The sequence below is a fragment of the Ochotona princeps genome, chromosome 15 (assembly GCF_030435755.1).
Source record: "Ochotona princeps isolate mOchPri1 chromosome 15, mOchPri1.hap1, whole genome shotgun sequence".
NCBI classification, from domain to species: domain Eukaryota; kingdom Metazoa; phylum Chordata; class Mammalia; order Lagomorpha; family Ochotonidae; genus Ochotona; species Ochotona princeps.
Genome location: NC_080846.1, coordinates 45,686,244 through 45,714,046, shown reverse-complemented (window position 1 = coordinate 45,714,046; position 27,803 = coordinate 45,686,244). Strand labels below are relative to the sequence as shown.

The 27,803-nt window shown below is 48.8% G+C and overlaps 1 protein-coding gene across 1 annotated transcript in view; it reads right to left on the bottom strand.

Moving 5' to 3' along the window:
- Positions 1 to 1,390: 1,390 nt before the first annotated feature.
- The window catches only part of ELK3 (ETS transcription factor ELK3), a 56,220-nt gene continuing 29,807 nt past the window's right edge, over positions 1,391 to 27,803 (bottom strand). The window contains exons 3-5 of the mRNA XM_004583121.4: positions 16,600 to 17,403; positions 7,620 to 7,742; positions 1,391 to 2,699 (exon numbers count right to left, since the gene is read on the bottom strand). Coding sequence (XP_004583178.1) covers positions 2,601 to 2,699; positions 7,620 to 7,742; positions 16,600 to 17,403 — 1,026 coding nt within the window. The 3' untranslated portion in view covers positions 1,391 to 2,600. The remainder of the gene's footprint in view (positions 2,700 to 7,619; positions 7,743 to 16,599; positions 17,404 to 27,803) is intronic.

Here is a 27,803-nt window from a genome sequence, read left to right as displayed (position 1 = left end):
CCTTCTGGTGTTCCCGACAGCTCACGCCAGTCTTCCTCTATTAAACCCAGGATGACAACCCCTGTCACCAAGCCTGGCACCTCACATTCCCCTGCAGCAACACAATGGCTAATAGAATAAAGAGTAACTTTTTTTTTTTCTTTCCTCCTCACTTCCCCCTCCTTGGTACAGATCAGTTGATGGAACTTAAAATTTAAAAAAATCCAGGGTACTGCTTTTCATAGTACTTCCATTCGCCCTCAATTCAACCACAGTAACTTATTTTTAACGCATCTGTGGATATGCTTTATGTTAAGGTTTATAACTTCATATGAGAAACTAAAGTTGGTATCATCCCAAGTAAATGTGGGAAAATCAATCTATTTGCCTCTAAATATCTTTTATCACAAAGTATTTATTGAACAAAAATAGTATAACAATAAAAATGATACATATATGAAAGTGAATGAAGATTTCAAGTCATAGAAAGAGGTGTACAAAGAGAACAATGTTTCTCATAGTTCCAGAACAATTCAGCTATAGCAGTTTAATTTGCTCAAGCAGACTATAAAACAGAGGAGGGTATCTAGCATTCTTTGAAGCCTAATTTCTGCCTACTTAAAAAGGAGAATGAGGCAGAGCTGTAAGTTATATTTCAATACTCTGTCTCTTTGAGCTATAGTATTGGCCCAAGAATGACATTTTTTCCATCTTTATGTGCTAGAGTACATGTTAATCACAATGTATCAAGAAAAAGTCAATTTATGTTTAAAATATAAAACCTGATTGGAAATTTAGTCTAAAGATATTTTGGATGTGGATATTTTTCTCCACATTAATTTCTTTTAGAGATGCTTGCATTTTAGAGTCTAATGTTTTAACCTAACACGTTTTGGGCCAATAAACATTTATAGCAAGGTACTGCAGATGGAGGATTGGACTGAACATGATCATTATTCTGTCTTCAAGGCTTTGTGGTCTCAGGCAACCCCAGCTTTTATGCATAGGCCTGTTCTGACCTGGAAACTGTAAGAGGCATTATCCAAGACCCCTCCTGACTCTTCATGTTCTGTAACTGCTAGCACTCTGAACCACCTCCCTTTGTTAATGCAGACCCTTTAGCCTGGGATGGAGTGACAGCGTTGTCATCTACTTGTGAGTTTTGGAAGCAGTCCTATTACTTTAGTTAAGGAGGCATATTAGGGTGTGTTTTTTCCTTCTCTTGATAAGAGCACACACTCCCAACAAAGATACTTAGAAAATCCTAGATCATTTCCATATGAAGTGACAATTTTAGATTTCTTGGAAATTTAAGAAATCAATTTTCACTAACTTCCCTTCCCCTTTCTAATAGTCCCTGTCATTTAGTACCTGGCTTGGATTATTTGGTCACATTTCAAACTGCTGTCTGTTACTTGGAGTTAAGGATTACAGTTAACTTTCCTGCCGAGGCACTGCTGTGGTGCCTCTGAAATGCTGCCCGATTTTTCTGAAGGAAGGCCAAAAAGGATCTCATCGCTGCACTTAAACCACAGTACTCAACAGAAATAGTGTTCCAAATAAAGTAAGCTTCCTTCAGAGTAATTTTTTTTACAATTTCCTCCATTCTCAGCATAAACTTAGTAAATCATGAAGTAGTGTATCTGACACCTCTCCATACAAACAGGCCTCAGGACTTCCAGTTGTGTGTTAAATGAGTTTTTGGATCCATGAAAAATTGTAATGATGCCTGATGTTACAAAAATTGTTTGAATTCAGTTGTAGTCTCGAGCTGGAACATGGTAAATGTCAGCTGGGTGTGAGTCTGGGAAATTGGGAGAACCACGGCTAGTTTTTAAAGTAAGATTATACAAACTTGATGAAATCTTCTAGGGGCTGATGATAGCAGGAACTTCAGGAAACTCAACATTTTTGTTTGAGAGGCATCTAAGTTCATTTCTTTAAAAATGCGCTTGGGAACATTTTCTTTCATAAATGCTTACTGTCTAAATATGGCTTGTTTTCTTTAAAAACAATATTTGGATATTACATTTACTGAGTTTCAGTTCAAAAAGGTTCTAAGGCATTCTTACACAATTGAAAGCAAAAAAAGAAGTGATATGAGTATGCTTTCATATTGCCTACTTGTGAAAATAATGAAATTCTACTAGAGCTGTTTGAAACTAATTTTTGTCTTTCAAACATTTTTTTTCTTAATACTAAAAAATAGAAATCATTTACATAAAACTAAATGCAAAGGAAGGCACAGCTGGTTATAGGGTGTTACAAGCACAGTTCAGCATATGCAGAATTAGAGGAAATAAGCTTCACATCCTGATTAGTTATACTGAAAACCATTAGGAAAGGTTGTTCACTGTCAACAGTGTCCACCACATAAAGAGCTAAGAGGGAATAAAAACAGACATTAAAATTCACTTAATGCAAAAGATTTCCATATATACTTGAATATATAAAAAACCAGTTTTCAAAATGCTAACATAAATCTAGACTATTCATGTTATGAAAAGTGCAAACCAAATTAATGGGGTTTCACAATGTCCTTCTCAAGACACAGGTAAACTAGCCCCTAGGGACAAACTCGTTTCATCTGTTAATGAGTCTTTAATTGTGGCCAGATGTCATCAGGATTTCTGGGAGCTGGAAGAAAGCAGTACTGGAGAGGCAGCTCTGTCCAGGCTGGGGAGCGGCACTGGCATGTGGCCATTGAGCAATGTAGGGAACTGTAAGAAAAAAAAATTGGAATTATTGGCAAGCTCAGCAGTGGACATGGGTCCTATGTAGTGTCAGGCTGTCGATTATGGGTTTCTCTCCTCACCCCTGTACCAGAGGTGAGTTGCCAGTTTATTTCAGAGTTGACAGGAACATGACAATGATAGGGAAATATGGCTGACGGGAGATACACTTCAGATGTTGCTAAAACATGTTCCAGTGCTACTTTTAAAGGTCCCAAGCTATTCAAGAATACTGATTTACTTTATTCAAAACAAACATTTTAGCCAGTCTGTGTACATGCAAGTAGTAATTTATCACGTATTTTTGTAATGGCTGTCAAAATTCCATAGAATTCAGTAGTTACTGAGAAACAGTTACTGAGTAGCATGAATTGTGTGTTTTGTTTTTACTTTGGAGATGAAAGGGCTTTCATTATTTCATTAGGTGCCTGGTCACAACTAGGTTATTTCATTGCCTTTTTTTTTTTTATCATCAGGGCGGTCTTATAATTTACTATTTAGTTCAACTGAAGTTAAACATTAAACATAAGCACTGAATATCAGCTTCAGGGCCTGGCACATATTAGAAGTACAATAAATATTTGTAGAGCAAGTCAGTATGAGTACTGAGTGACTTGCAGGCTCTTAGTAACATGTCTTAGTGCCCTAGATCACCATTTCACTTAGTCTCTGGAGCCGATGTAGTAAGTTGGGTATCCCCATTTTACAGATGAAAAAATGAGGATTTCACAGAAGTCCTGCACAGCTGAAAGGCAGCAAAATCACTGTTCCTTGTTAAATGTCCCCAACTAATGCCTCTGCCCCAGAATTACCTTTTATCTGATGCTCATTGGTAGTTAGGAGTAAATTTAGCTCTAAACTTGAACCAGGCTCTGACATTTACTTGGCGCTGGCATTGTGGCATAGCAAGTGAAGCTGCTAGCATCTCATAGGCACAATTTTGTGCTTGGGCTCTTGTACTCAGGTGGGAAATCTGAAGGAAACTCCAGACTCTGGGCTTCAGCCTGGTCCAGCCCTGGCTACTGTGGCCATTTGAGGTGTGAACCAGCGGCTAGCAGATATCTTTCTATCTGCTGTCTCCTGGTCCCCTTCCTTCCTTACCGCTAGCCCCACCCATCTTCTCTTCCGTGTGACTCAAAGAACAAAAGCATTTACTCTTCTCTCTGCAGCTTGAAATTTTTTAACCACTGTTTTACAGCTCAATCCTATCATGGGTACTGCTGAATGCCCATGGCTACTCTTCCAACTTGAATTCTTACCACTCTTAAACTGACTTTAATAACCAAGGATATCAATCAGTCAAAATGAACTATGTGCTCTGTTGTCAAAATCTTGTCCCTACTTACCAGAACAGCAGCGCGGGTGCCCTTCTGACTTTGAACCTTGTCCTGACCCCTACCTGGAGGGAGTCATTCTCCTGCCCTGTCACCCTTGTCTGCCCCACCTCGCCCCCCAGTCTGCTGTAGAGCACTGCAAGTACTTGGCTGGGTTAGTTTGTGGAATTAAAAGTTACAGAACATATTCTCATCCACCTTGTTTTAATACATACCTGTTCCTACTAGGTATAGTCCAAATTGGATCCACATGCATCTTAAAAGTGCTGTGGAACAGACATGTTGTAGATAAACTCAGTGTCCAACTTTCTAGTATAAAGAGGTTTTATTTTTACTAGTAATTCAAGGTTCTGTATTTATATGCAGCATTTGCAACTTCTCCATTAAAGTATTTCTCTGGGACCAGTGTTGTGGCACAGAGGGTTAAGCTGCCCCCCAAGACTCTAGCATCCCACCCTAACGGGCACCAGTTCCAATCCTAGATGCTGTACTTCTACTCCAGTTCCCTGCTAATGTGCCAGGGAAAAGCAGAAGATAGTCCATACCCTCATGCCCTGCACCCACAGGGGGAGACCTGGATAGCATTCTAGCTCCCTGGATACAGGTCAGCATCAGTCAGCCGTTCTTGCTAGCTGGGGAAATCTTTCAGCAGATGGAAGCTCTCTCTTTTCTCTCCCTCTAATTTTACCTTTCAAATAATTCTGTTTAAAACAAAACCTCAGTCACAAAGTATCTCCCTTCCAGAAAGATTGTTTTCCTGTCTCGCCTCACCTGAAATTCTTCAATATCTACTGTAACAATTGTATCAGAGACATTCTGTGCAGAAACTCAGCTCTGCCAACTATTACCCACGGTTTTGGACCTGCCTTTCCAAGCACTGCAATAGGAAAACTGGCCAACATCACTTAACAGTTGTGGTAGGCCAACTCTGGTTCTTTCTCCAACACATTTGTTGCAAAAGAGGTTGTTGTTGCTTTATAATAAAATTATCTTCATTGGCTTAAAAGGGATGCTGTTGATTTACAAAATTGAAAGTAAATATAGGGACACTGTTGACTGACAGTGATCTGAATTCTTCATCAATTGTAATGTCTAAATATTTTTAAAGTGAGGAAGCATTATCAGAGGGCCTGTGCTCAAGACTTGGCACCACTCCCAGCTGTGCCACTGTGCACCCGAGGTAGCAGCAGGTGGCGGCTGGTGACACCCAGGTCCCTGCCACCCATGCGAGAGAGCTGCACTGAGTCCTAGCATCACCGCTTCAGCCCAGAGCCCCAGCTGTGGGCAGCCATTTAGGGAGTGAACCAGTGAAGGAAAAAATCTTTTCCTCTCTCTGCCTTTCAAGATGATGAAGAAGATCAGAAAATACTATTCCTCTTACCATCTTTTGTTGCTTACCACCCTCAACTTTTACCACCCTTTACTTGCTGTTTCCACAGGAAGAGTGATATTAAAATATACCAAATTGCTTTTTCTTTAGTCTTATGGTTTGCAGCCACAGAAAGAAGGCCCAAGGGCATTGCAAGCTGTCAGCCGCTGAGACTGGGTATATTTCTTTAGAGTTGCATTTTGAATGGTTCCTTAGAGAACAAGTCTAGTTAGTGAAGCTAAAATGAAACGTAAGCAAATAGTCTTTTAAAGGCCCCAAATCTGCAGAATTCTAGATGTAATTTAGGAAGCACTGGTCTGAGTGGTTCTTAGATGTAATTTCTAGATCTACAGTAGCATCACTGGAAACTTGAAAGAAATGTTTTTAGCAGGCCCCGTTCCTCAAGGTGATTCTCGAGTTAGACTTGAGAACCACTGGTCTACACAAGAGACCAAAGAGGGGTTACCTGTCTCCACACTCCCAGAGATGCTATAGTGTATACCATCACTGTGGACATAAACCATTGTTGCTGTTCCAGATACTGGGCTGGAAAAGTCAGGATCCTGGGCAAAGAGTTCTCCCCCTTGTTCCACCCACACCCACCACCACCACAAAAAAAATAAATAAATAAAATTAAAAATCCATGACTTTCCTAAGAGGTCACCAAGCCCAATTAGATGCTAGAATTCCCAGTAAGGGAGGAAATGAGAGAATATCTGTTATTCCAAGACATCTACTGAACTCTGCAAAAGCTGTTAGACTCTAGGGCTAGGGTAGTCTTGCAGTCCTTTCCCTGTGGGACTGACTGTAGCCATACAATTCCCTTGTGCTTTACTTCATGTTAGAACACTGCTCTCATCTTGAGACTTAGACAAAACAAGCACTTGTATCCCCCCCGCAACAGATTAGTACTACTGATAATTCATTATTAGAAGAGTATTTGTTGCTGCTTTTTTGCTATTTCTACTTTTTGCCTTAAAGTCAACATGTTGGCTCTGTATGGCCGCAACTGAATTTCATTGTAATGGAAATAAAGATCAGGGGAGAAAGAAACCTGAATAATCTAGGAACACAGTCACATCACGACACAATACCCAACTCGTAGGAAACCAGAGAAGCAAAATACTGATCACAACTTGCTTAGTCATACTACGCTACCTCCAAGGAGACCCTAAATCCCAGCACGTCTAGCTCTTGTCACAGCGGAGGTCATTAGCAAATGGTCACCTTAACAAGCAAAATGACCAGCTGGGAAGATCAGGGAGACCTGACCTTTTTAACACTTGCCTTTCTTAGACATCCCTTTAGGAACTCCCTGGGAGATCCATTCCTTTACACAGTTGGCTGTAAAGATGAGCACCATTTGTGTACCAAGCAGTGCATCAGATGCTAAGTGTCACCACAGCAAAGAGGATGCAATTTCTGAGGGCCCACAGTCAGTCTTGATACCAAGTACTAGGTCCAACAGAAACCCAGGAACCTGGGGTCAGCCACATTGGTTCATGGACTGCAAGGCAGATGAGTCAAGGCTAGAAAAAGGTGAAGAGGCAGTTTGCCCTCTGCCCACCTTTGCTTCACTCCTGTGCCCAGAGATTCAAACAGTAGCACCCTGGTTGATGAGTAACCATTCAAGAGGTTGTAACAACCATCAAAGAGGAAATAATGATTTCTGACTGATAGTAAGCAGTGTTACTGCAGGGTTCCAGTGTGGGAGTGAGTCGTGAAGGCACTTGCCACATGCAAGGTTTTGCAAGGTCGAACAGCTCAATCTTCAGTATTTTTAACCAAACACCCTGGATGTTCTTTTTTTGTTGTTGCAGAACAGGCAAAACTTGAGTCTGATTCATGGACATGTGTCCATCCCATTAGGGAGACATTGCTCACTGTTTTAATTTTGTAATCTATTTCAAGTGAGTCATTACACTAATAGGATTAATAATTCTAAAGTTTTTTGAGCTTTTACAAAAAGTTTTAAAAGTTATGCCTTAATTATCAAAAATACTCAAAGCACAAAGATCGGATTGTTCCACACAGCAACACCTGACACAAGCATGCTAATTTCTGCCCCGGTGGAAAATGCCTGCTTCTGAGGGCTGTGGACCCCCTTACCCTTGGAAAACTCTTAGCATTTTAACACAACATGTGGCAGAAATTACCACCTAAAACTTACAGGAAAAACCGTCTTTCGGAAGTACGTTTGCTCACCTGGAACAGCGTGTTTGGCCCTTGCAGCCGGGCAGGACTCAATGGAGCAACTGGGCTGAGGCTGCTCCAGAAGTGGATGCTGGACAGCAGTGGGCTCGGGGTCAGAAGCAGTCCATTTGGTGTCTGGGAGGAAGAAGCAGACACAGTTTTTGCTATAGAGATTTGCATGCCTCCAGCCAGGAGCAAGCAGCAGAGACGTGAGATGTGCTGGCCACTGGCCAAGAGACAATTCTCGCTCCACTCAGGAAAATCAGACGACTCTTCACACCATTCACTTCCACGCTCTCCAGCGCTAATATTATGAACAGTTGCATAAAGGAGGTATTGACAACTTGCTTTCCCTAAATAGTCTGCCAGAAAACACAGGCTTGTAGCATCTTTAATCCAAATGGTTCCCTCAGGTTGCTCCCACTCCCGTAGCAAGCCAGATGTAGTACACAGCCCAACACATACAACAAAGGGTGTTCATTGTCATCTGCACGTCCACTATGTACACAGTACAGCCCCCCCAGAAGGACCACCAACCAGCTGCTAAAATACCCTGGTAGTACCTCCTTCCCAAGCACCCCACTGGGTGGTGATAATTCATGGCCCTCTTGTCAACTTGGGTGTGAAGCCCACACCCTGGTTTCCCAGGAGAGACCCAGGGCCTGCATTTTCCTGCACACACCACAGGAGTCCTAGCCCAAAAGCCAGCTTAGAGGGCAGGAGACGCTAGGCAACACAGCCAGCCCAGCTGGTGAGTCTGTCGCTTTGCTTCTCAGCAGAGGTGAGCTCCTTGGCACTGGCTGGTTTTATACCTTGCGTGCCTGTAGGGAGCCTCTCTGTGGTTCTGTGATGTCAATAAGGTGCTTTGTGTTAGTAGCGGGCCGGCCCAGGCGCCAGCATTTCAGATTGCATCATGCTGGATGCCCAAGTGTTATTTTTTCCTAGAATTGGCCTCAGCAGCTTCATTAATTATTGAGAGCTTTGGGGCCTAAACCTGAATTGAAAGGTTGCTCTGTTTGGTGGGATGGAGGCAAATATCCAAAGGTCTTCAAACCGGTGAATTTACTGGAAAGTAAACAGACTCATACCAAATTATGGGAGTTGTCCGTTCCAGGGCATTTCCTACATATTAAAATGACCTATGAGGTTACTAGGAAAAGTACACGTTGTGAATAAGCTTTCCGTTTGCTGCAGGCCCAGGCAGCTTCCCAAGCAGGCTAGGCCATCTGGCCCGACAGTTAGGAATTAACTGCTCCGCAGCATCTTTGCAGGGTTCCAATGGCAGGACCAGTGCCTCCTGGCTGGCGCGTCTCAGGTGAGAAACCGTACTTCCTCAAGCCTCAGTTTCCTAATCTTTATGTAAAAAGAGGAAAATTAAAAGACTCTCAGGACTTACAAGGTTTTCAGGAAGATTAAATAACATGATGTACTCAGTACATTTAATCTGTACCTGGCATGCATACTCAGTGAGCTTTAAGGGACTACAAACTAAGTAATGAGTGAATCAATGATTTGGTCATTAAAAGTATATCTGACAGACTGAGTATATTTTCTCTGTTCATGGTAGACATTCACAACCATCTGTAGAAGAGTACTTAAATCTCCAAAACAAACTTAGCTGTCCCTGGGAAAAGGCTCCTCTAAGTTATGTTATAGAAGTGAGTAGAGAACCACATGACCGGGGAGCCAGGTTCCAAGCAAAGTATATCACACAATCACCGTGTTCAGAGCCACCTTCTAGTTTTGTCAAAACAACTGGAGAGGGCTTGGGGTACAGCAAGGGAAGCTGGTGGCTGAGTGTGAGTACTAGCTCCTCTTCCTGTCTCAGCTTCCTGCTGACATGCACCCTGGGTGGCAGCCAGGATGCTGGCTCAACTAGTGCTCCCTGCCACCCTCATGGCACACCTGAATTGAGTTCCCGGCTGCTGCACATCTGAAGCATGAACCAGTATGTATGGATAGTCTCTTCCCTTGACGATGAAAAATAAATTCAAAATTTTTAAGAAAAAAGGAAAAAAAGTTTATCAGCTCCTAATACTGAGAATGGGCATTCAGTTCATGGAAAGATAATTCCATGTGAAATAAATGTGAAGAAACACTATTAAAAATAATCTTTGGCACCACAAAACATAGCTGTCTTGCATCATGGCCACATATACACACTCAATCCTTTGTAATCTGAGCAATAGATAAGCAGAATTTGAATTTCCATAATCCAAGATTTGTAGACAGGTTTGGATTTGAGATGTCCGCACATTTGTTTCCAAGGGATACAGCATGTAATCAGAATGCAGTGTTTCTCCTGTTTAGTATGTTTGAAATGTTGTCTATAATACATGCAAATAAACCCTGTGAAATTGTTCTCTGTTCTCATGCCCCTTCTGCCTGGAGAACCTGTGGCCTTAAAGACCAACTTAGTTGACGTTTCTAAGTTAGCGAGGTTCCCATAAAGCCTGACCTGGGTTGTCACCACCACACAACTTTTACTGCCTCTCTGCACAGGCTCCTGGAGCCTGGCGGGTGTGGACCTCAGCCCACAAGCACAAGGCCTGCTTCCTCCAAGAAGGCCTGGCTTCAGAGAAGCCTTTCAGAGTGAGCCCTGGTCCCGGGACAGCCCGGGAAGCAGGGATGCTGAAGGCACTCCTTTGTGGAGCATGGGGCTGCGGAGGCGGGTCCCAGAGACCAAGATACCTCGTTTGTCTCCCTGTTCAGTTCTCCCACAGCTTAACACGGAGCCCTAGAGCCTAGAGACATGCCCTGCCTCCCTTTGTCCATCAAAATGCCACCTCCTTGAAAGAGCTTTTCCTCATCTCCCCGCAACCAGATGGGATTTCTCTTTTAACATTTGGCAGGTTCTGGGCCTGGCGGCGTGGCCTAGTGGCTAAAGTCCTCGCCTTGAAAGCCCCAGGATCCCATATGGGCGCCGGTTCTAATCCCGGCAGCTCCACTTCCCATCCAGCTCCCTGCTTGTGGCCTGGGAAAGCAGTCGAGGACGGCCCAATGCTTTGGGACCCTGCACCCGCGTGGGAGACCCGGAAGAGGTTCCTGGTTCCCAGCAACGGATCGGTGCGCACCGGCCCGTTGCGGCTCACTTGGGGAGTGAATCATCGGACGGAAGATCTTCCTCTCTGTCTCTCCTCCTCTGTGTATATCTGGCTGTAAGAAAATGAATAAATCTTTAAAAAAAAAAAAAAAAAACCATTTGGCAGGTTCTGCCTCCTGACACTCCATAACCTTTCTGGGATTTCGTGGTCGTACAGTACCCAGATTCTAAATGCTCGAGGGGCTGAAGGATGCATCAACCCTTCCCATCAGTGAATGGACATGTTCATCTGGGACTGTGAACTCCTAACTCTTCCATATCCGGTGTTTCCTACAACTCTTTCTCTCTGTGGTAGCACCATTTACAGATCCTATCAGCAAACCTTGAGTGCCCACTATGATTTGGATATCACAAACAAGGACAAAATGAGATGTGGCCCAGGCCCCATGGACCACTCAGTATCCCAGTCAAGGAGAGGTGGGATGCCTTTGCACCTGACCCCAGATATGGCCCCTGGCGCCTTCCTGGAACACTTGCCGCTTTCCATTCCTGCTGCATCTAAGCCCCTGCCCTTATAGAAGACATTGTACAGCAGCCACGAAAATGCCCGTCTCCCCACTGATTCTGCACACTGCAAAACACTATGTTCTTCCAAACGCTTATGGTTCCAGAAGAAAAGGATTGCTTTAGCCATAATCCCATATTCCACTTACTCCAGTTTCATATCCTCAGACTTCCTTATGTGAACCATCTTAAGTTGCTTAATATATCCCAAACTTATCTAATGAGAGTAATTCAAGAAACTCATGTAGTTTCTTGCAGTTCATGAAGAAATTCGTGAAGACCAAATCTAAAATAAGATTTTGGTGTGAAAAAGTTTTTGAAATCCATGCAGCTTTTTCATAGCATGAATTCCCAAGAACAGTGTGAAGATTCCTCATACATATATTTATAATTTCAACTTTTTTTTCACACCAAAACAAACATCCTTTAGTTCCAAACTTTCACATACTTTCTTAAAGTACCTTGCTACACATAGAGCATCACAGAATTCCAGCCTACTGGTCAATGTTCATTCCAGAAGTTCCCTGACTGTCCAGGCCCTGGATGCTCGGGCTGCAAGCACTCTTCTTCATTTCCATGGATGTCTCCAAAATTGCCTGCAGTCTGAAACTTCCCTTAGCTCAAATGTTAGGACAGTACCCATAGCCTATTGGTGGCATCCCCAAGTCTCTAAGTGCAGCCTCCCATTTTCGCTGCCCACGCATCACAAGGACTTCCCAAACTGCAGACTTGCCCACATTCTCTGCATGCCTTCTCTTCCCTCTCCCCCACCACTCCCCTTTCCTGTGGAACCGCCCTCACTACATTTCTGACTCAGAGCCTTTTCATTTCTATGTCCTTCCCCACAAGCCATTCCTCTACCTACAAAGCCTTCATTCCGTCTGCCAGAAAAACTAACACACGGCCCCAGTGAGCCAGCCCCCTCCACGAGGCTCTCACCATCCTTCCCCCACCTCCGGCAAAGTCAGTGCCGCCTTCCCGAGTGGTCTGTGTGTGTCCACAGTTCTATTAGGTTCCAAAGGGAAGTAATGAATCCTGGACTCAGACTCGTATCTGTGCAGACTCGTATCTGCATCGGATACAAGGGCAGATCTCATGGTCTTAACAAGTGTTCATCCTCCTGGTGCCCTTATTGTGGCTTACACAAAATGAACAATTATGTTGAGATGAAGTCCAATAGGTCTCCATCTTTTGTTCCATTTACATCTCTAGCAGCTGTGACTTTTCCATCAAAACAAGTCTAAATTCTTCAGCCTTCATTCAGGATCTGCTATAATTTCATGCCATGCTCAAGGAGAGATCATTCAATACTCATTACGGGCCAGATAGTGACCCAGAGGCCTAGGATGGAGGTTGCTAATTGCTATATCCCTGGGTTCCCAGCAAGTACCTAGAGGTTCTGTAATTATCTCCCAAACGATTCATTAAAAATGCTAGGCAGGCAAGCACTGTGCCGCACCTGACTACGGTCTCTTCCTGGGGACTCTCCTATCCCATATCAGAGTGCATGATTCAAGTCCCCAGCAGCTCTACCTCCAATCCAGCTTCCTGCCAACACACCTATCTGGAGTGTGTGAGTGTGTATTCAGCAGATGATAGTTCAAGTACTTGAGTCCCCTGCCAGTCGTGTGAAATTCTTGGCTCCTGGCTCCAACCTAGCCAGCCATGGCTATTGGAGAAACTTGGGGAATGAGCCAGCACATGCAGATTGATTCTCTTTCAAGTAACTTTTGTTCAAAAGTAGGCATTGGTTATGGAGCTGACTCCAGCAGGAGTGGTCAGCCGGTTATTCAGGCCTTAGGAAAATAACAAACATGCAGATGTCAGTGTAGCAGGCTGTACCCACAGGCACGTCCAGTCTTAAACGCCTAATACTGCCTAAAGAATCTCTGACAATACTACCTCAGGGTTTAAGAAAATCCTCACCTAGAAAATCACTATGAACCTCTGGGAACCCCTAGTGCTGTCCAATTTTCAAATCAATGCATGATTTAAAGGAGTGGATACCCCATCGCATCTCATTACACGTTTTGCATAGATCTGGTCTTGAGAACTGGGAACAAGGCAGCAGAACCAAGAAGGATCAACAGAGGACATGGGGGTGGCCGGGGGCAGGTAGAGATGGGGTACCCCAGGGCAGGAAGAAGGAGGGCACTACCAGTCTGGAAGGAACCAAGCAAGTACGTCAAGCCAAACTTGACCCATGACACCTGCAGAGATCTCCTACAGGGACATTCTCCATTCTGCAGGAACAATCTGGGGACAGAAGCTGGGCTGCAGGAGTGACAGTAGGAACAGAACTGATTACTGCTGGGAGGAAGAGGAGAATCCCCCTTCCTTTTTTTTCTTGTTGTTTCGTGTGTGTGTGTGTGTGTGTGTGTGTGTGTGATGACAGCAAAAGAGAAGGACAATGGAAAAGCTCTCTGAAGCAGGATGGGAAAAAGTCTACCTAAACTGCTTCTCATGGGTATCCATATTGCCCTAATTTTCCACTTTCTGATTTTGGCTCAAGCATGTTAGATCTTCAGCATTTCAGACTTCTGCAGGCTTACCTCCAGGGACTGAATGCTGATCCCTGCACGCATCCCCCAGTGCCCACGCATGTCTGAGTTCAGGATCTCCTATGGCATACAGGAAAATGAAGAGAGAGGTCTTGGGCAATGAATGAGGGGAGATGAAAGGCTTCAACCCTGATTCTGAGTTACCCTTTCCCTTTGTTAACAGGTAGGATGGAAGAGGACAAATGGGGGGCGGGGGGGGGGGGGCAGAAGAGACCACAGCACAAAGAATCCAGAGTCCCAGCTGACACCACTCGGGCTGCCATGGTGGCTGCCGAGGGGTCAGGAGGGTTTCATGTCCTGGCCCCTGATTCTTGGTCTCCACTCCTGTATCTTACACCAAGAGTCAATGGCCTGGGTTTTCAGCAATGCTCAAATACGATCTTGGCAGCTAAGCTCCACTGTCACCATTCCTTGGTGCCTGGCTGGCTTTTGGATCCCAGCTTGTCAGTTCCTTGTAGTCCCGTGCTTGAGTCAAAGATCACCCTGTCCGTCTACATTAGCAATCTTTGTTAAAAACTCAGCACCAAGAACAGACTCAATTGCACTTTGTACAACTCGTAGCAGGTGCACAATATACCAAGGGGTGCCCTTGGGGTCTGAAAGAGTGGTGGAATATTGATGATTTTCATTCACATACTGTGGACAGAAATTCCAAATCTGAAATTGAACCTACTCTAGGTATGTAATTTCATAAGATCCCTGGAGGCAGTTGTGGCCACATGACACAGGCCCCACCAAACTTTTACCCTTCTTGCCATCTTTCTAGCTGGAAATCACTGATCTTGGGACTTTGGTTTACAAGGCAGTGGGCCATCACTGCACACCTCCCAGGGATGACAGAGTATTGATGTGCACACATCACTGCACACAGCCCCCTCAAGGAGGAAGGGAGTGTGTTAGGACATAAAGAAAGCCAGTGGGTGGCCCTGCCTGTCAAAGGCCGCAGGCTCCACATGCTGTCCCAAAGCTGTCTTCCCCAGCTGTCCAGACTCCTCCCTGAGGGTGAGGCAGCCTGGAAGTCCTAGGCTGCCAGGAGCACATGCCCTTCTGACAGTCCCTGGAAGCACGGTTAAGGGGCTGGGGTGGCCTGACACTGCTCCTGGAGTGGGCATCTGAGCATCCAAGCGCCACGCTGACTTGGAGCATGCCCCCAGCCTCCAGGAATGTGGCTTGGCAAATCAAGAAGGAAGCCCCGTGGTGATGCCTCTGAACTCAGGTGGAGCACCCAGGTGCATCTGTGTGAACCTCTACCCCCTCCCTGTCAGTCACCCTGTACAGCCTTGGCAGGTGCCCTCAACAGCCTGAAACGGAGACAGGCCAAAGCTGGGGGCCAGAAGTTTGATCCTGGTCTTCCACGTGGGTAGTGAGGACTCAAGTGCTTGAACCACCCTTGCTGCCTCCCAGGGTCTGCATCAAGCAGGAAGCTGGAGTCGGGGGTAGAGGTGGGCATCAAACCCAGGCATTCCAACACAGGGCCTGGGCATCCCACCTGCTAGACCCAAAGCTGCCTCTGAATTATGTTTTTTAAATACAAAAGGCTACCACTGTCTTGAGAGCTGGAGCAGCAAGGGCTTTCGTATTCCCCCACTGCACTTTCCTCTGCCCCATGTTCCAAATCTCAGCTTTCTCAGAGAAGCCCAGCTCTCAGGGAAGAACCACTAAGGTTTGGCACAGCCTTTACAGTCCTTATTAGGGACTGAGATATGACAACCATGGCTCCACAAGGACAAATGCTACAATAAGGTCAATGAATGTCTATCGTTTTGTTGTTGCTAACACAAAACAAGAGCTTCTTCAAGGGGACACTGCTGTACACATTTCATATGCCTTCTCCAGGAGCGACTGGCTCAGCTTTCCTAAGGAAGTCATCCTGTGAAAAGGCCTCAATGGCTGGTGCGCATGTTATTACAGTCATGTGAGGCCACTAAAAGCAAGAAATTCATCAAGCATTACATGTTTGTGGATACAACAAACCTTTCTTCTTGTGTATAACGTGATGCCATGGTCAAGTTGAAACAGGGCAGGCCTGGGGCGGGTGTTGGGCATAGCAAGACACCGCGTGCAGTACCTGTATCCCCAGATCAGAGGGGGCCTGCATGTGAGTCCTGGCTCCACTTCCAACTTCAGCTTCCTGCTGCAGTGCACCCTTGGGGGCAGCAGCAAGTCACATTCAAGTCCTTGGATCCCTGCCACCTGCGCGGGAGCCCCAGACGGCATTCCCAGTTCTTGGTTTCAGCTTGACCTTCTGTCCACATGGACATGTAAGAAAGGAATCAACAGAGGAGCGTGCACTCTGACTAGCTGACTCATATGTTTTAAAAAAAAATTATATGTCTCCTCACACAGGAGTCTTACGCAATGGCACTAAACAGGCTAGAAATTATGGTGAGGCCTTTGGAACAAGATCTCAACAAAGTGACCAAACTGGATTAAGTCCCCATGGCTAACACATGATGGTTTTCTAAGCAGATAAGACACTAGGCAAACAGCACCCTGGCCCTGAGCCCTGCTCACACCGTGATGTTCCATGCCACTACTGGACTCCTCCAACAAGGGCAGCACCACCAGAGATTAACCAAGAGGACCCACTGGAGTGGACCGTGAACCTGCAGGACCACGAGCCCACATGAAACCTCTTTTCTTTAGTTCAGCCACTCCGGTCATTCGGCTCATGAAAAGCTAACTGGATACACACAGCCAGAAGATGGAAAAGCGAATTTCCCTCCTGTGTATACAGTGACTTGAAAGGAGAGGGGAGAACGCTCTCTTCCATTCTGTTAAGCCAGGCGGCAGGGGCATCCGGGAGGATGGGAGCGACTCTTACCTGCGCGGTGAAGAAGGCTGGGGTGAGGGAGCCCGAAGGGAGAGCTGGGCTGTTGAGGGCAATGGAGCCTAGGTCGGTGCCGGACAGCACCAGCGGGGGCGCGGAGATTTCCAAGCCTTTGGGCTTTTTGGCCTTTGGGGGCAGAGACGGAGACTTGGTCTTGGTGCCCGCCGACAGGTTCAAGGGCTCCAGGGAATCCGAGTCATGGCAGGCTGCCTCGAGGAAGAGGCCTCTGTGTTCAGAGGGGAGGGGAGAGGTGGGAGACAGGGATGGGGACCGGGACGAGGAGGAGGGCGATGAGGAGGAAATGCTGGCAGCGGCGCTGGGCAGCATGAGAGAGGAGATCTTGGCGGAGACAGACGAGGCCAGGAAGGCGGAGGCAGCCGCAGCCTCCGACGTGGAGGGCAGGGATACCACAGGCCTGGTGCTGTGTTTGTCGCTCTTGTTGGTCACAAACCTGATGACAGTCCGGACCTCGTCCAGGGGGGCACCGTCTTCGGGCGGCTCGTCGGGCTTCTCGGTCTTGATGGCCTTGAAGGCCTCGGGGCCGTGCTGCAGCGAGTTGATGGTAAAGGACGAGTACAGGCCCGAGTGGATGTACTCGTTGCGGCTGGCGCTCTTGAGCGCTGCCAGGCCATGCCTGTGCGCCTCTCGGCCCTCACCGCCAGGGCCCTTGCCCTCGCCGTCCTGCAGCAGCAGGCCCTCCCGGCTGAGCTCCACCGCGTGTGGATCCATCTTCAGGATCTCCGGGAAGGAGACGAACTTGTACACAAACTTCTGCCCAATCACCTTCTTGATGATGTTCTGTGAACACAGAAGGGAGACACTGAAATAAAAGCAGCTTGAGGTGCCGGCCTGGTGGTTCAAAAGGCTAATCCTCTACCGGAAAGCCCCAGATCCCCAATGAGCACCAGTTCATGTCCTGGCTGTTTCCACTACCTATCCAGCTCCCTGCTTGTGGCCTGGAAAAGTAGTGAACAATGGCCCAAAGCCTTGGGACCCTGTGTCCATGTGGGAGGCCCCGAAGAAGCTGCTGACTTCAGATCAGTTCAATTCTACCTGTTGTGAACATTTGGGAAGTGAACCAGCAGATGGAAGATCTTTCTATCTCTCCTTCTCTCTGCAAATCTGCCTTTCCAATAAAAATAAATGATCTGAAAATAGGAACATGAGCTGGCAAATCTGAGAGATAGACCTGTTGTCGGGACTGGACCTGTTGCCGGGACTGGACCTGTTGCCAGGACTGGACCTGTTGCTGGGACAAACACTAAATGAACGTTCCTGCCGGACACATAGACACACGCATGCGCATACGTGCACACACACGGGAAGTGGTGGGAGGAAGAATAAAGTGAGAAGCAGAAAAACGAGTTTGGCAATCCAGTTCAGCCAGTTCCGAGGTGGGGGTGGGGCGTGACCGTCAGTGAAGTGATTGACATTTTTGGTTTCATCATCTGTCCAAGGAAGAGCATTAGCGCCAGTCATCTGGCAACCCCCTGCCCTTTGCCAGGGGCGGCATGGCTGCTCTTACTCAGGCCTTATCGAATCAGCACGGCCGACCTGAGAGGAAGGCAGCGGCGCTCCCATTTTTCAAGTTAGGAAATCAGGGTGGAAGCTGCTGAGCATTCACATGGGCACCTGGCCCACCAGTGTGGAGGCCACGCTTCCTCCAGCAGAATACGGCATTGTCTCACCTGCCTCCGGGGACCGTGAGAATTTGTGAAATAATCATGGGAAAAAAAATGTGCCCCAACCCAGAAGGCAATGTTGTGAAATTGATCACTTATGGTCACCAAACACCACAGCATTTTCTTGGGTCATGGAGTCACTCCCCTGCCCCCACGCCCCTCCTTTGCATTTTCTGCCAAAACAGCCAGCCACTGGAGGCAAAATGACTGCCCACGTGGAGATGAACGGCATCCCTGTCACATCTCAGGGTGCCTGGATTCCCTTGTGGCTCTTTGGTTTACAACAGTCATTTTCAAAACGCCAGGATGTAAATGACAACTGAAAATGGTCACCAAAGACGTCACAGCCCTTTGGGAGAAAGGTCGGCGGGACCCCGCAAATTCATCGCTGATTTCTAGCAAAGGTTGGACTCATATTGGGGTTGATATGTGCATTCCCCTCAGATACCACAGGACTGCGTGTTTATCTAGCAAATGCTTGTCAGGTGCCTCTGCCAGTGGCTGACTCAGCAAGGGGCACGGTGCTGTGGGGAGAAACAGTCCCCTCAAGTACAAAGAACTAGCACCATCCTAGGGGAAAGGCCTTCTGAACGCGTCTCATCAACGGCACCTGCTGTAACCTGGTGTGAGCAAATTCGGAAGAAGTCCATGGTGGGGGAGGAGGGACAGCAAGAAGGCTCAATTGGCTAATCCTCCCCCTGCAAGCACTGGCATACTATATGGGCAACAGTTTGTTTCCCAGCTGCTCTGCTTCCCATCCAGCTCCCTGCTTGTGACCTGGGGAAGCAGTCGGGGACGGCCCAAAGCCCTGGGCCCCTGCACCCAGAGGGGAGACCTGGAAGAAGCTCCTGGCTTTGGATCAGCTCAGCTCCAGCTGTTACAGTCATTTGAGGAGTAAACCAGTGGGTGGAACATCTTTTTCTCTGTCTCTCCTCTCTGTAGCTCTGACTTTCCAATAAACACAAATCTTAAAAAAAAAAAAAAAAAAAAAGGGAAAGAAAGAAGAGAAATCCATCAAGGGAAAGAGCCAGAGCAGCAGCTCTGAGCGCCTCTCACCCCAGATGTGGCAGGCGGGGTGGGCGGGAGGCCCCCACGCAGCTGCTGCCCTCCGTGCAGGACAGCAGTGGGTCCACTGCGCCCCGTGCGTTCACGTGACCTCATCCTTGCACACGCACTAACAGATGACCCCTCAGGCCAGACGGGCAGTTAAGCACTCCTCCTGGGCCCGTGGGTGGGGTGTCTGAAGCATGATACTGCCAGCAGCAACACGGTAAATCACTGTCACTGGACACGTCCGACCAGCTGGTCTACCTGAGTGAGCCTCGCAAACACCCTGGCCTGGAAGGTGGATGCTTTCCCTGCTAGAACTCTAAGGTGTTCTTGCTTTCAGCTCATTATATGTTCCTACACAAGGGAAATTTTTCTGCCCTCAGGCAATTTAAATACTCATCTACACTGGGCAAAGTAGTAGGGCCTAAATACACAGAGGGAAAGAAGAAAAATGCATGATCTGAAACATTGTTTTCTGGTAGGTCTCATGTACTAGTTTTTTTTTTTAATTTAAAAAAGAAGCAAAGAGGGAACTTCCATGTTATTCCGGGTCCTGGACACGATGTCTGCTTGAGCAGGCATCATCATATCCTTGAACAAATACAGAAGTAATTTAGGGCCAATACCCAAGTTACAGAGGATGGCCTTTCTTCTAAACAAGTAAACAAAGTGGGATTTGAAAGGCAATCTCAGCTGAAGCTGGGCCTGGATGTGTTGAAAGGAATGTGTGAGGCAGGACCTGGCCAAGCGCGCGTGGACTAAGTGTGATCGGCAGAGGTGGTACCGGGCTGCGGCACGCAGAACCCGACTCCAAGAAACCAAGGAGCGAGCTGAGACGCGAGTAAAGAAAGCCAGAAATCATGGCTACCATCGTATGGTCTGCACTGTGCTCAGAACGGCAGCACCTCCACGGGCAGAAAGCCTGCGCTTAGCTAGGAGGGAGAGGGCTGGAAGAAGCAGGGAGGGGTGAGTGCTGCAGGCGAACGGGTTCCTTGTGGGGAGTTAAGACAATGTTCAGGCGCATGTTGCGGGACTGAGCCACCTCCTCCAGCAGATGGCAGCTCGCCTGTCTGCCTCACAGGTCCAGGAGACCCATAGTCCTCTTCTACTGGAAACCTGAGGCTCCCCCGGCCCAGCCTTCCACCACCGTAACATACACCAGCTAGAAGCATCATCACCATGACTTACACATTCACACTACCTCTGCCAATCCCAGGACAGTGTGATCATCAGAATTAACCCTGTGGGGCTAGCATGATGGTATAGCAAGTAAAGCTGCCACCTGCAGTGCCAACATCCCATCTAAGTTCCACTTCTGAACCAGCTCCCTGCTAACACACCTGAGTGGAAGACGGCCAAGTGCTTGGGACCCTGCACTCATGTCAGAGACCACGTGGAGCTCCCGGCTTTGACCCGACCTGGCCCAGCCACGGCCTTTGCAGTCATTCGGGGAGTTAACTAGTGGATGGAAGTGCATACGATCTCTCTGCCTCTCCCTTCCTGTAACTCTTTCAAATAAAATAGATCTTTAAAAAAACAAATCAGCCTCTTAGAAGACTGTGCATATTCTTGCTTCATCTAGAATCCTGGGTGGCATGCCCCGCCCCCCACCCAGTGGAATTGCATCTGGCTTAGATATCTCAGCAAGCAGAGGAGACAGGATGATTCATTTAGTTGGGGTCAGATAAGATACAGGGACAGCCTATGGTGCCTAACACGGCAGCTCCACAGTGAAGAAACCCACAGGAGACATTAATCCCCTTGGGGGGAGGGGGTGGGGAGCCGCCAGCTGCAGGGAACAGCAGCCCTACACCAGGGCTCTGCGCAGGTGGCCCAGGAGGCCCATGGAGGTGAAGCAGACACTAACCAGGCCCGCAGATGAGCTCAGCCATGCCTCGAGGCCGTCAAGATGAGGAGGGAGTGGCCTGGCTCCCTGGGAGAGGCCACGGCAGGGCCCCTGGCTCTGGGCAAGAACCCAACATGCAGAGAACTGGCACCAAGACCCACGAGGAGGTTGGATTCACGTTCATCCTAGTACATACTCCATCCACACTTAGAGGCTGTGCAAAGGTGGGGAGGACAGAGCCAAGGACAGCAGATACTGGCTGTTCCACGATGGGTCCCCGTCATGCAATACGCCCTGCTCTTCAACAGGGGAGCTCCAACCAACTTTCCGCCTCGTGGGGTGGGAAACATTCGGAGGGAGACTCACACTGCAATAGCGCACGTCAGCTCTGTGGGCTCTACTGTTCACCTGTTGGCAGGAGGAGGGAAAGTAGCATGTCCACGGTGGCTCCACTGTTTTAATGTATTAACAAAAACAGAAAAACCAATCTTTCAAGGTGTAGAAGAAAATGTAGTGGTGACTTTAAATGCTTTGCTTCTCTGCATGTCCACATTTTGAAAAAGACATTTAATCTACATCCTTTGTCAAATTAAAATTTATGTACTTATCAGGAAGAGGAAGAGAGAAGAGAATTATCTTCCATCCCTTGGTTTTCGCTTATTCCCCAAATGGCTGCCATGAACGGGTCTAGCTCAGGCGGAAGACAAGAGCTTTGCTGGGGGTCTCCCACAGTGGGTGAGGGGCTCAAGCATGTGGGCCATCCTCCCGCTGCTTTCCCAGGCACATTAGCAGGGAGCTGGAGCAGAAGGGGAGCAGCTGGGACTCAGGCTGCTGCTCCTCTGGGGTATCGGTGTTACACTGCTACACCACCTCACCAGCCTCAAGACTTTCATTTATTCAAAAGAGGAAGAAACAGGTTCTAGAAAGCTCCCTAGCCCAAGATCACACAGCTTGCAATGGGTGGCGCTGAAGCTGAACCCAGCAGGGTCTAGAGCTGAGCAGCACTATGGCCGTCCCCCCTCCAGGAAGCAGCTGTGTTTGGCCCAGAGGCGGCTGATGCTGGAAAGCCCAGGCCCAGGGATTGGTGCTCCCCAGCCCCTGCGGGTGGCTAGCTGCAGAGTGCCAGGGACAGCGGCTCTGCCCACGGCTCTGTGCACACTTACAGCCAGCCCCTCATGAGAGGGGCCGAAGCCCCCAAAAGGGCTGGGTTTTTTGTTTTTAACATGAAGCAGAGCTGTCCTAACCCATTGGCAGAGTGCAGCCCAGTGGTCTGTGCATATCGGACCCAGAGGCCCCAGGCACCCAGCTGTTCCACAGCGGCAGCCTGGAGACAGGAGTGTGACACCCAGGAGACTACAACCCACGGTGGCCCCAGCTGGCCCACACCTCAGAGCCAGGGGCCCCGAGGGCTAAGATGCTACAGGCAACCAATGCTGGCGTGGGACAGACCTGGGTTAAACTCACAACCTCTCCGTCTACTCTGGTCTTGGGGAAAGATACAGAACTTCTAAGGGCCTCAGTCTACCACCCCTAGAATGGGAATGCAAGCACCTTGCTTCCTTAGGGATGCCCCACCCATGTACAACTTTCAGACATGAACTCTCACCCAGTGGGGATTCTGCTTAGCAAGCAATGATCTAATCAGACACCACGCTTGTTGTGACACACCACGTTTTTGTTTTAGTCCATCTTTCAGAACTCAGAAGTGCTTGCCCAGATACCTGCCTGGACAGCCACAGAGGTGGGTGACGCAGGCTTATGCCTAAGCGCCACCACAGGCTGACCCCGGTAGAACAGATGAAACCCCAAGGCGCTGTACCAAGCCCACACAGTCAGCTCCCCGCTTCAGGCTCCTGTCCAATCCGCAGCCGGACTGGCTCTCTCCAGAGTCCTAACAAGTCATCCCATGGGAGACAGCCTCAGAGGCACCTCCTCCTTCATGGGCAACCCTGGCTGCCTTCCTGGAGAAGAGCTGCCCTCTTGGATGTTATCAGTGCCTACAACTTGAGACTTCCACTGTGGGCAGCGAGCCACCCAGGTGTAGCCCCCACCTCCCCCAACAACCCTCTCTCAGCTGGAGCAGGGAGGCCTTGCCTGAGGCCGCCCCAGGAGTTAGGCAGGGCTGCAGCTTTAGAGTGCATTCACTCACATTCCCACTTGCATGCTCCGACCCAACGGCCACCTTCTCAGGATACCACCCTGCCATTCCAGCTGCACCCCACCTCCCTGGGGAAAGGCATTCTTAGCATCTGGGGACACTGCTTCATGCCTGGCAGTGCTGAGCTAGAGGGGGGAATCTCCCCTAAATACAGCCCTCGCTGCCCTGAGCACGCTGGATGGGAGAGGAACCTGGCAGGGACCCAGGGACCCAGGCAGCCATGCTGGAACTCAAACCCTTGTCCAACCGCTGTGCAGCTCACAGCTCGGGGAGTCCAGCCTCCCTCCTGGCTCTTTAAGTACTCACTGGTACTCTCTCTCAATACAGCACAACGTCAAACCTGCTCCCCCAACGCAGGCCTTCCCCTAAGGGAACCTCTAATGGGACCTTCCTGTATTCACTGGTGGTCCCCGCAGCTGGCAGGTGGTATTGGAGGGGTGGGGGCAAGAAGTTAGAGGCAGCCGGAGAGCATACTCCCATCCTGGTCCCGCCACCCTGACACCTGGCTGTGTCTCCTCAGGGCCCTTGCTTGCTACAGGAGTGCCATGCTGGGTCAGACGTCCTTCCCAGGCAGCCTGTCACATGGAGGATGGTGATGGTGGCTTGTTTCTCACTCATTCCTTCTCCACTAGTTCCATTTGGCACTGCCACCCCCAGGCTCTGAAGGGGATGCCAGGAGCAGTAATGCGAGGCAGACCCCAGCCTCCTGACCAGCTGCCTCACTTTGGGTCTGTCACTTCAACCTCTCCACCTCTACAGCGGGCACACTCACCCCGAGAGGTCAGGGGCATCACAAATTACTAGATAACTACTTAATACGTACAGCCCTCCCCCACCCCTGGGCTCAGCACCAAGCTCAAAACAGAATGCCCTGCACATGTGAGGTGGGCCAACTCCTGCCAGTCTGAGATGGGAGACACAGACCAACTAGTCGGAGCTCAAGCGGGAGGTGGGGAAGAGGCTGATTGGTCCACCTGGACTTGGCCAGGTTGCCGAAGCGCCATGGATAAAGCAGCCTCATCCACACACTGTAGATGGGGCTCCTGGACCTCTGGCTCATCGCTGTTTCTCAGCAATTGCTTGATCTGGGGGAAAAACGAGAGGCTCGGGGAAGCTGGCTGCCAGGCCGGTGCAAGATGGGCAATGCCCCCAAGTGACACCCAGTATCTGCTCCCCACCCCGCAGTCCAGCCCTTGTGCCGGCTGGCCACTGTCTCCCAGCCCAAGGTGACCCAACCTCAAGAACTTCAGAAAGCAGCTCGACCTCTCGGCAAGTACCCAAGTGGCAACCAGGACCAAAAGCTGGCAGAAGCGCCGGTGATCCCCTGGCCCACAGGCAGAGGCCCAGCTGCCATCTGTTTAACTTCAGACCATCTGAGCAGCAGATGGCAAAAAAGGACACCGAGTTAGACACTCCAGGTGGTCAACACTCAGACGTGAGGCTGGGCAGTGGCCGCTTCCATACATCAAATACCCCCCTTAGCAGAGGGCCTGAGTTTGAATCCCGGCTCTGCTCCAACTCCAGCTTTCTACTAAGGTACATGGGAGACTTGGATGGAATTCCAAGCTCCTGGCTTTGGCCTGGTCCAGCCCCGGCCACTGGGGTTATCCGGGGAGTGAACCTGCATTTACGAGGTCTGTCCTCCTTTTTCTGGACCTTTCCAATCAGGCAGGCGGCGGGCCTGATATCCACGACTGATTAATAGTGCATTTTCCTGTTGTGACTGCACACCCAGGTTAAAATGAATCACCCAATTAAGTTACAAAGGTGCCGCGTTCCACTCCCAGGAACATGTTGCCAATGGCTTTGCCTTTGCTGTTCTCCTCTCAACCCTTCCAATTAAGTAGCAACCACGCAGGACACGGTGAGGGCAAGCTGAGAGGTTGCTGTGGAGACGAGAGGATTTCTCATCGCATCACCATTTTCATCTCTTGATGAGAAGTGAGCTGGCAGAGTGCTAGGCGTCCCGGGCGGGGGTGGGGGGGGATGAACAGATTCACTGCCAACAACAATCACAACAACAACAAAGACAAAAGCTCAGCTGGATGGAAAGAGGAGGGCTTGGGGAAGCTTCCAGATCTCTCTCTAGCAACCCAGGGAGCTGGCATTGTGAGCTCAAGAGGCTGTTCACCCTCCGTGAACGCCAGACCCCACCACCTTCCTGCCTCCTCTCTTCAAAGGGCTCAGGTCCTCCTAGCGGACACGTGACAAGGTCAACTTGGCCAGCAGGCACCCCTGCCCCCCGCCCCAATCACGGTCACTGGCCAAGATCATGGCCGTGGGGTCCAAGTGTGCACTGATCGTAATGCCAAGAAGGAGAGACACAGATTTGTATTTCAAAAATGCAGACTCTTGCTTCCAGTCCTTTCTGGACTCTCCCTCATTGCATGCCAACTCCTCCACATGCTATGGACATGCTTATCCCCCCACTCACCTCGCCATCTCTCCCCCTTTTGCTAAACAAACTCTGTGCTTGGAGAAGCCAAGCATTCTAGCTCACTCACTCTCTCATACACACTCCCGCGTCTCCTTGCACAGCGGGATAGCCGCTCCCGTCTTCCATCTGGCAAACCCATTTTTGTTCCTCAAGCCCCAGGCCAAGTATGCTGACCTCCAGAGCCCTTCCCTCTGCCTCTACTCCCCCTTTGCCTCTCCCAGGGATCACAGAGATGCCGGGACTTTCCAGGAGGAACTCCAGCAGCTCTAGGAAGATGACCTTGCAGAGCCATCGTGTAGATTGTTGTATAGCCAAGTTTCCTGCTGATGCATCTAGAAGGCGGCAGGTTGATGACCCAGGACTTGGGCTCCTGCCACCCACGTGGGAGACCTGGATGAAGCTCCTGGCTGCTGGAGTTGGCTGGGCCCAGCCCTGGCTGCCGTAGACAATGGGAGCAAAGTGGTGGATGGAAGTGTATGTGTTGCGGCTCTCTCTTTCCAACAGTCTTATCTTTTAAATAAACAATTCCTATTATATATTCTTTACTTGATGGGTTTCTGTTCCCATTCATAAGGGCACAGGGGTCTATCTTTAAAGAACTGGCTGGAGAAAAGACAGGTGGTAGAAAAAAAAAAAAGGAGAGGGGACATATTAACTAAAAAACACTCCAAACCTACTCAAGAAGTGAGCATCACTGTTATTGCTAGTATTCTTGCTGCTCTCACACTCAGGCCTGCTCTGGTCAGAGGTACCTCTCCTCTCCAGCCTAAGATGACACATTTAGAAAACGCTGGGGATTGGCAACATGGTCTAGTGGGTTAAGCTGCCACCTGCAGCACCAACGGCCCATGTGAGTGCCAGCATGAGTCCCAGCTGCTCCACTTCTGATCCAACCCTGTGCTAATGTACCTGGAAACACAGTAGAGGATGGTTCAAGTCCTTGGGCCTCAGTACCCACGTGGGAGGCCCAGATGAGGCTACCAGCTCCTGGTCTCAGCCTGGCTATTGCAGCCATCTGAGGAGTGAGCCAGCAAATTGAAGATTTTTCTCTGCCTAGGCTTTTTCTTCTCTGTAACTCTGCCTTGCAAATAAAATGAATCTCTACAAATCAAGTCTGGGGCTAGGTGTTTGGTCTAGTGGTCAAGATGTCGGCTGAGACAGATCCGTGTGAGAGGTCCAGCTTGGCTTGCAGTGCCAGGCTCCCGCTGCTGCCTACCCTGGGAGGCAGCAGATGATGGTTCAGGTAGCTGGCTCCCTGCCACCCACATAGGAGACCTGGCCTGAATTCTGGGCTCTTGCCTTTTGCCTGGCGCAGCTTTGCTGACTGTAGGCCACTGGGCGAGTGAACCAAACATATGGGAGATCTCGACTGGTCAGCCTGTCTCTGCTTTCAAATAAATATATTTCAGTACTTTTTTTTGAAAGTCTTCAGCAGAGGAAACAGACCTCTGGGAAAACTCCGAACCACCACACCCCTCCTAACAGGAGCATTAGGGAATTCACAGAAGCCCAGGAAGAGGAAGGCATGTCACAGGCCAAGTACAGATCATGGCCACTGCTAATCCCGGGTGGGAGCCATCAGGTGTGGCTCTTGCTCCCTCTTACTCATCTGTGAAAGCCAACTGCTCGACTACTTTAGTCTCGGCAATGCTGAGCCCCTGCTAGACAGGGCTTGTCTTTGCCACCCCTGATTCTCCCCAGGGGCACCTGGCACACATGCTGGCGCAGGACAATGTCCCCATCATGCAATCTGGCGACACACCTGCCACTGGGTGTAGATGACACCTGTCACTGCCATAGGGTCTAGAGTGTCCCTGTTCTGCTGATCCTGCCTCTCCAAGGCCCTCCTAATTTGTGATGTTGAAAATGTTAACTGAAGTTCAGAATCAGAAATTGGAGGGTATTTCAAAAAGTATGTGGAAAGATGGACCGAAAAGATAGAACTGAAAGTTTATTCCATTGCCAAAAAAATTGGAAATTCACACATTGTTTTTCTTATAGTGCACATTTTCCACAAACTCTTTG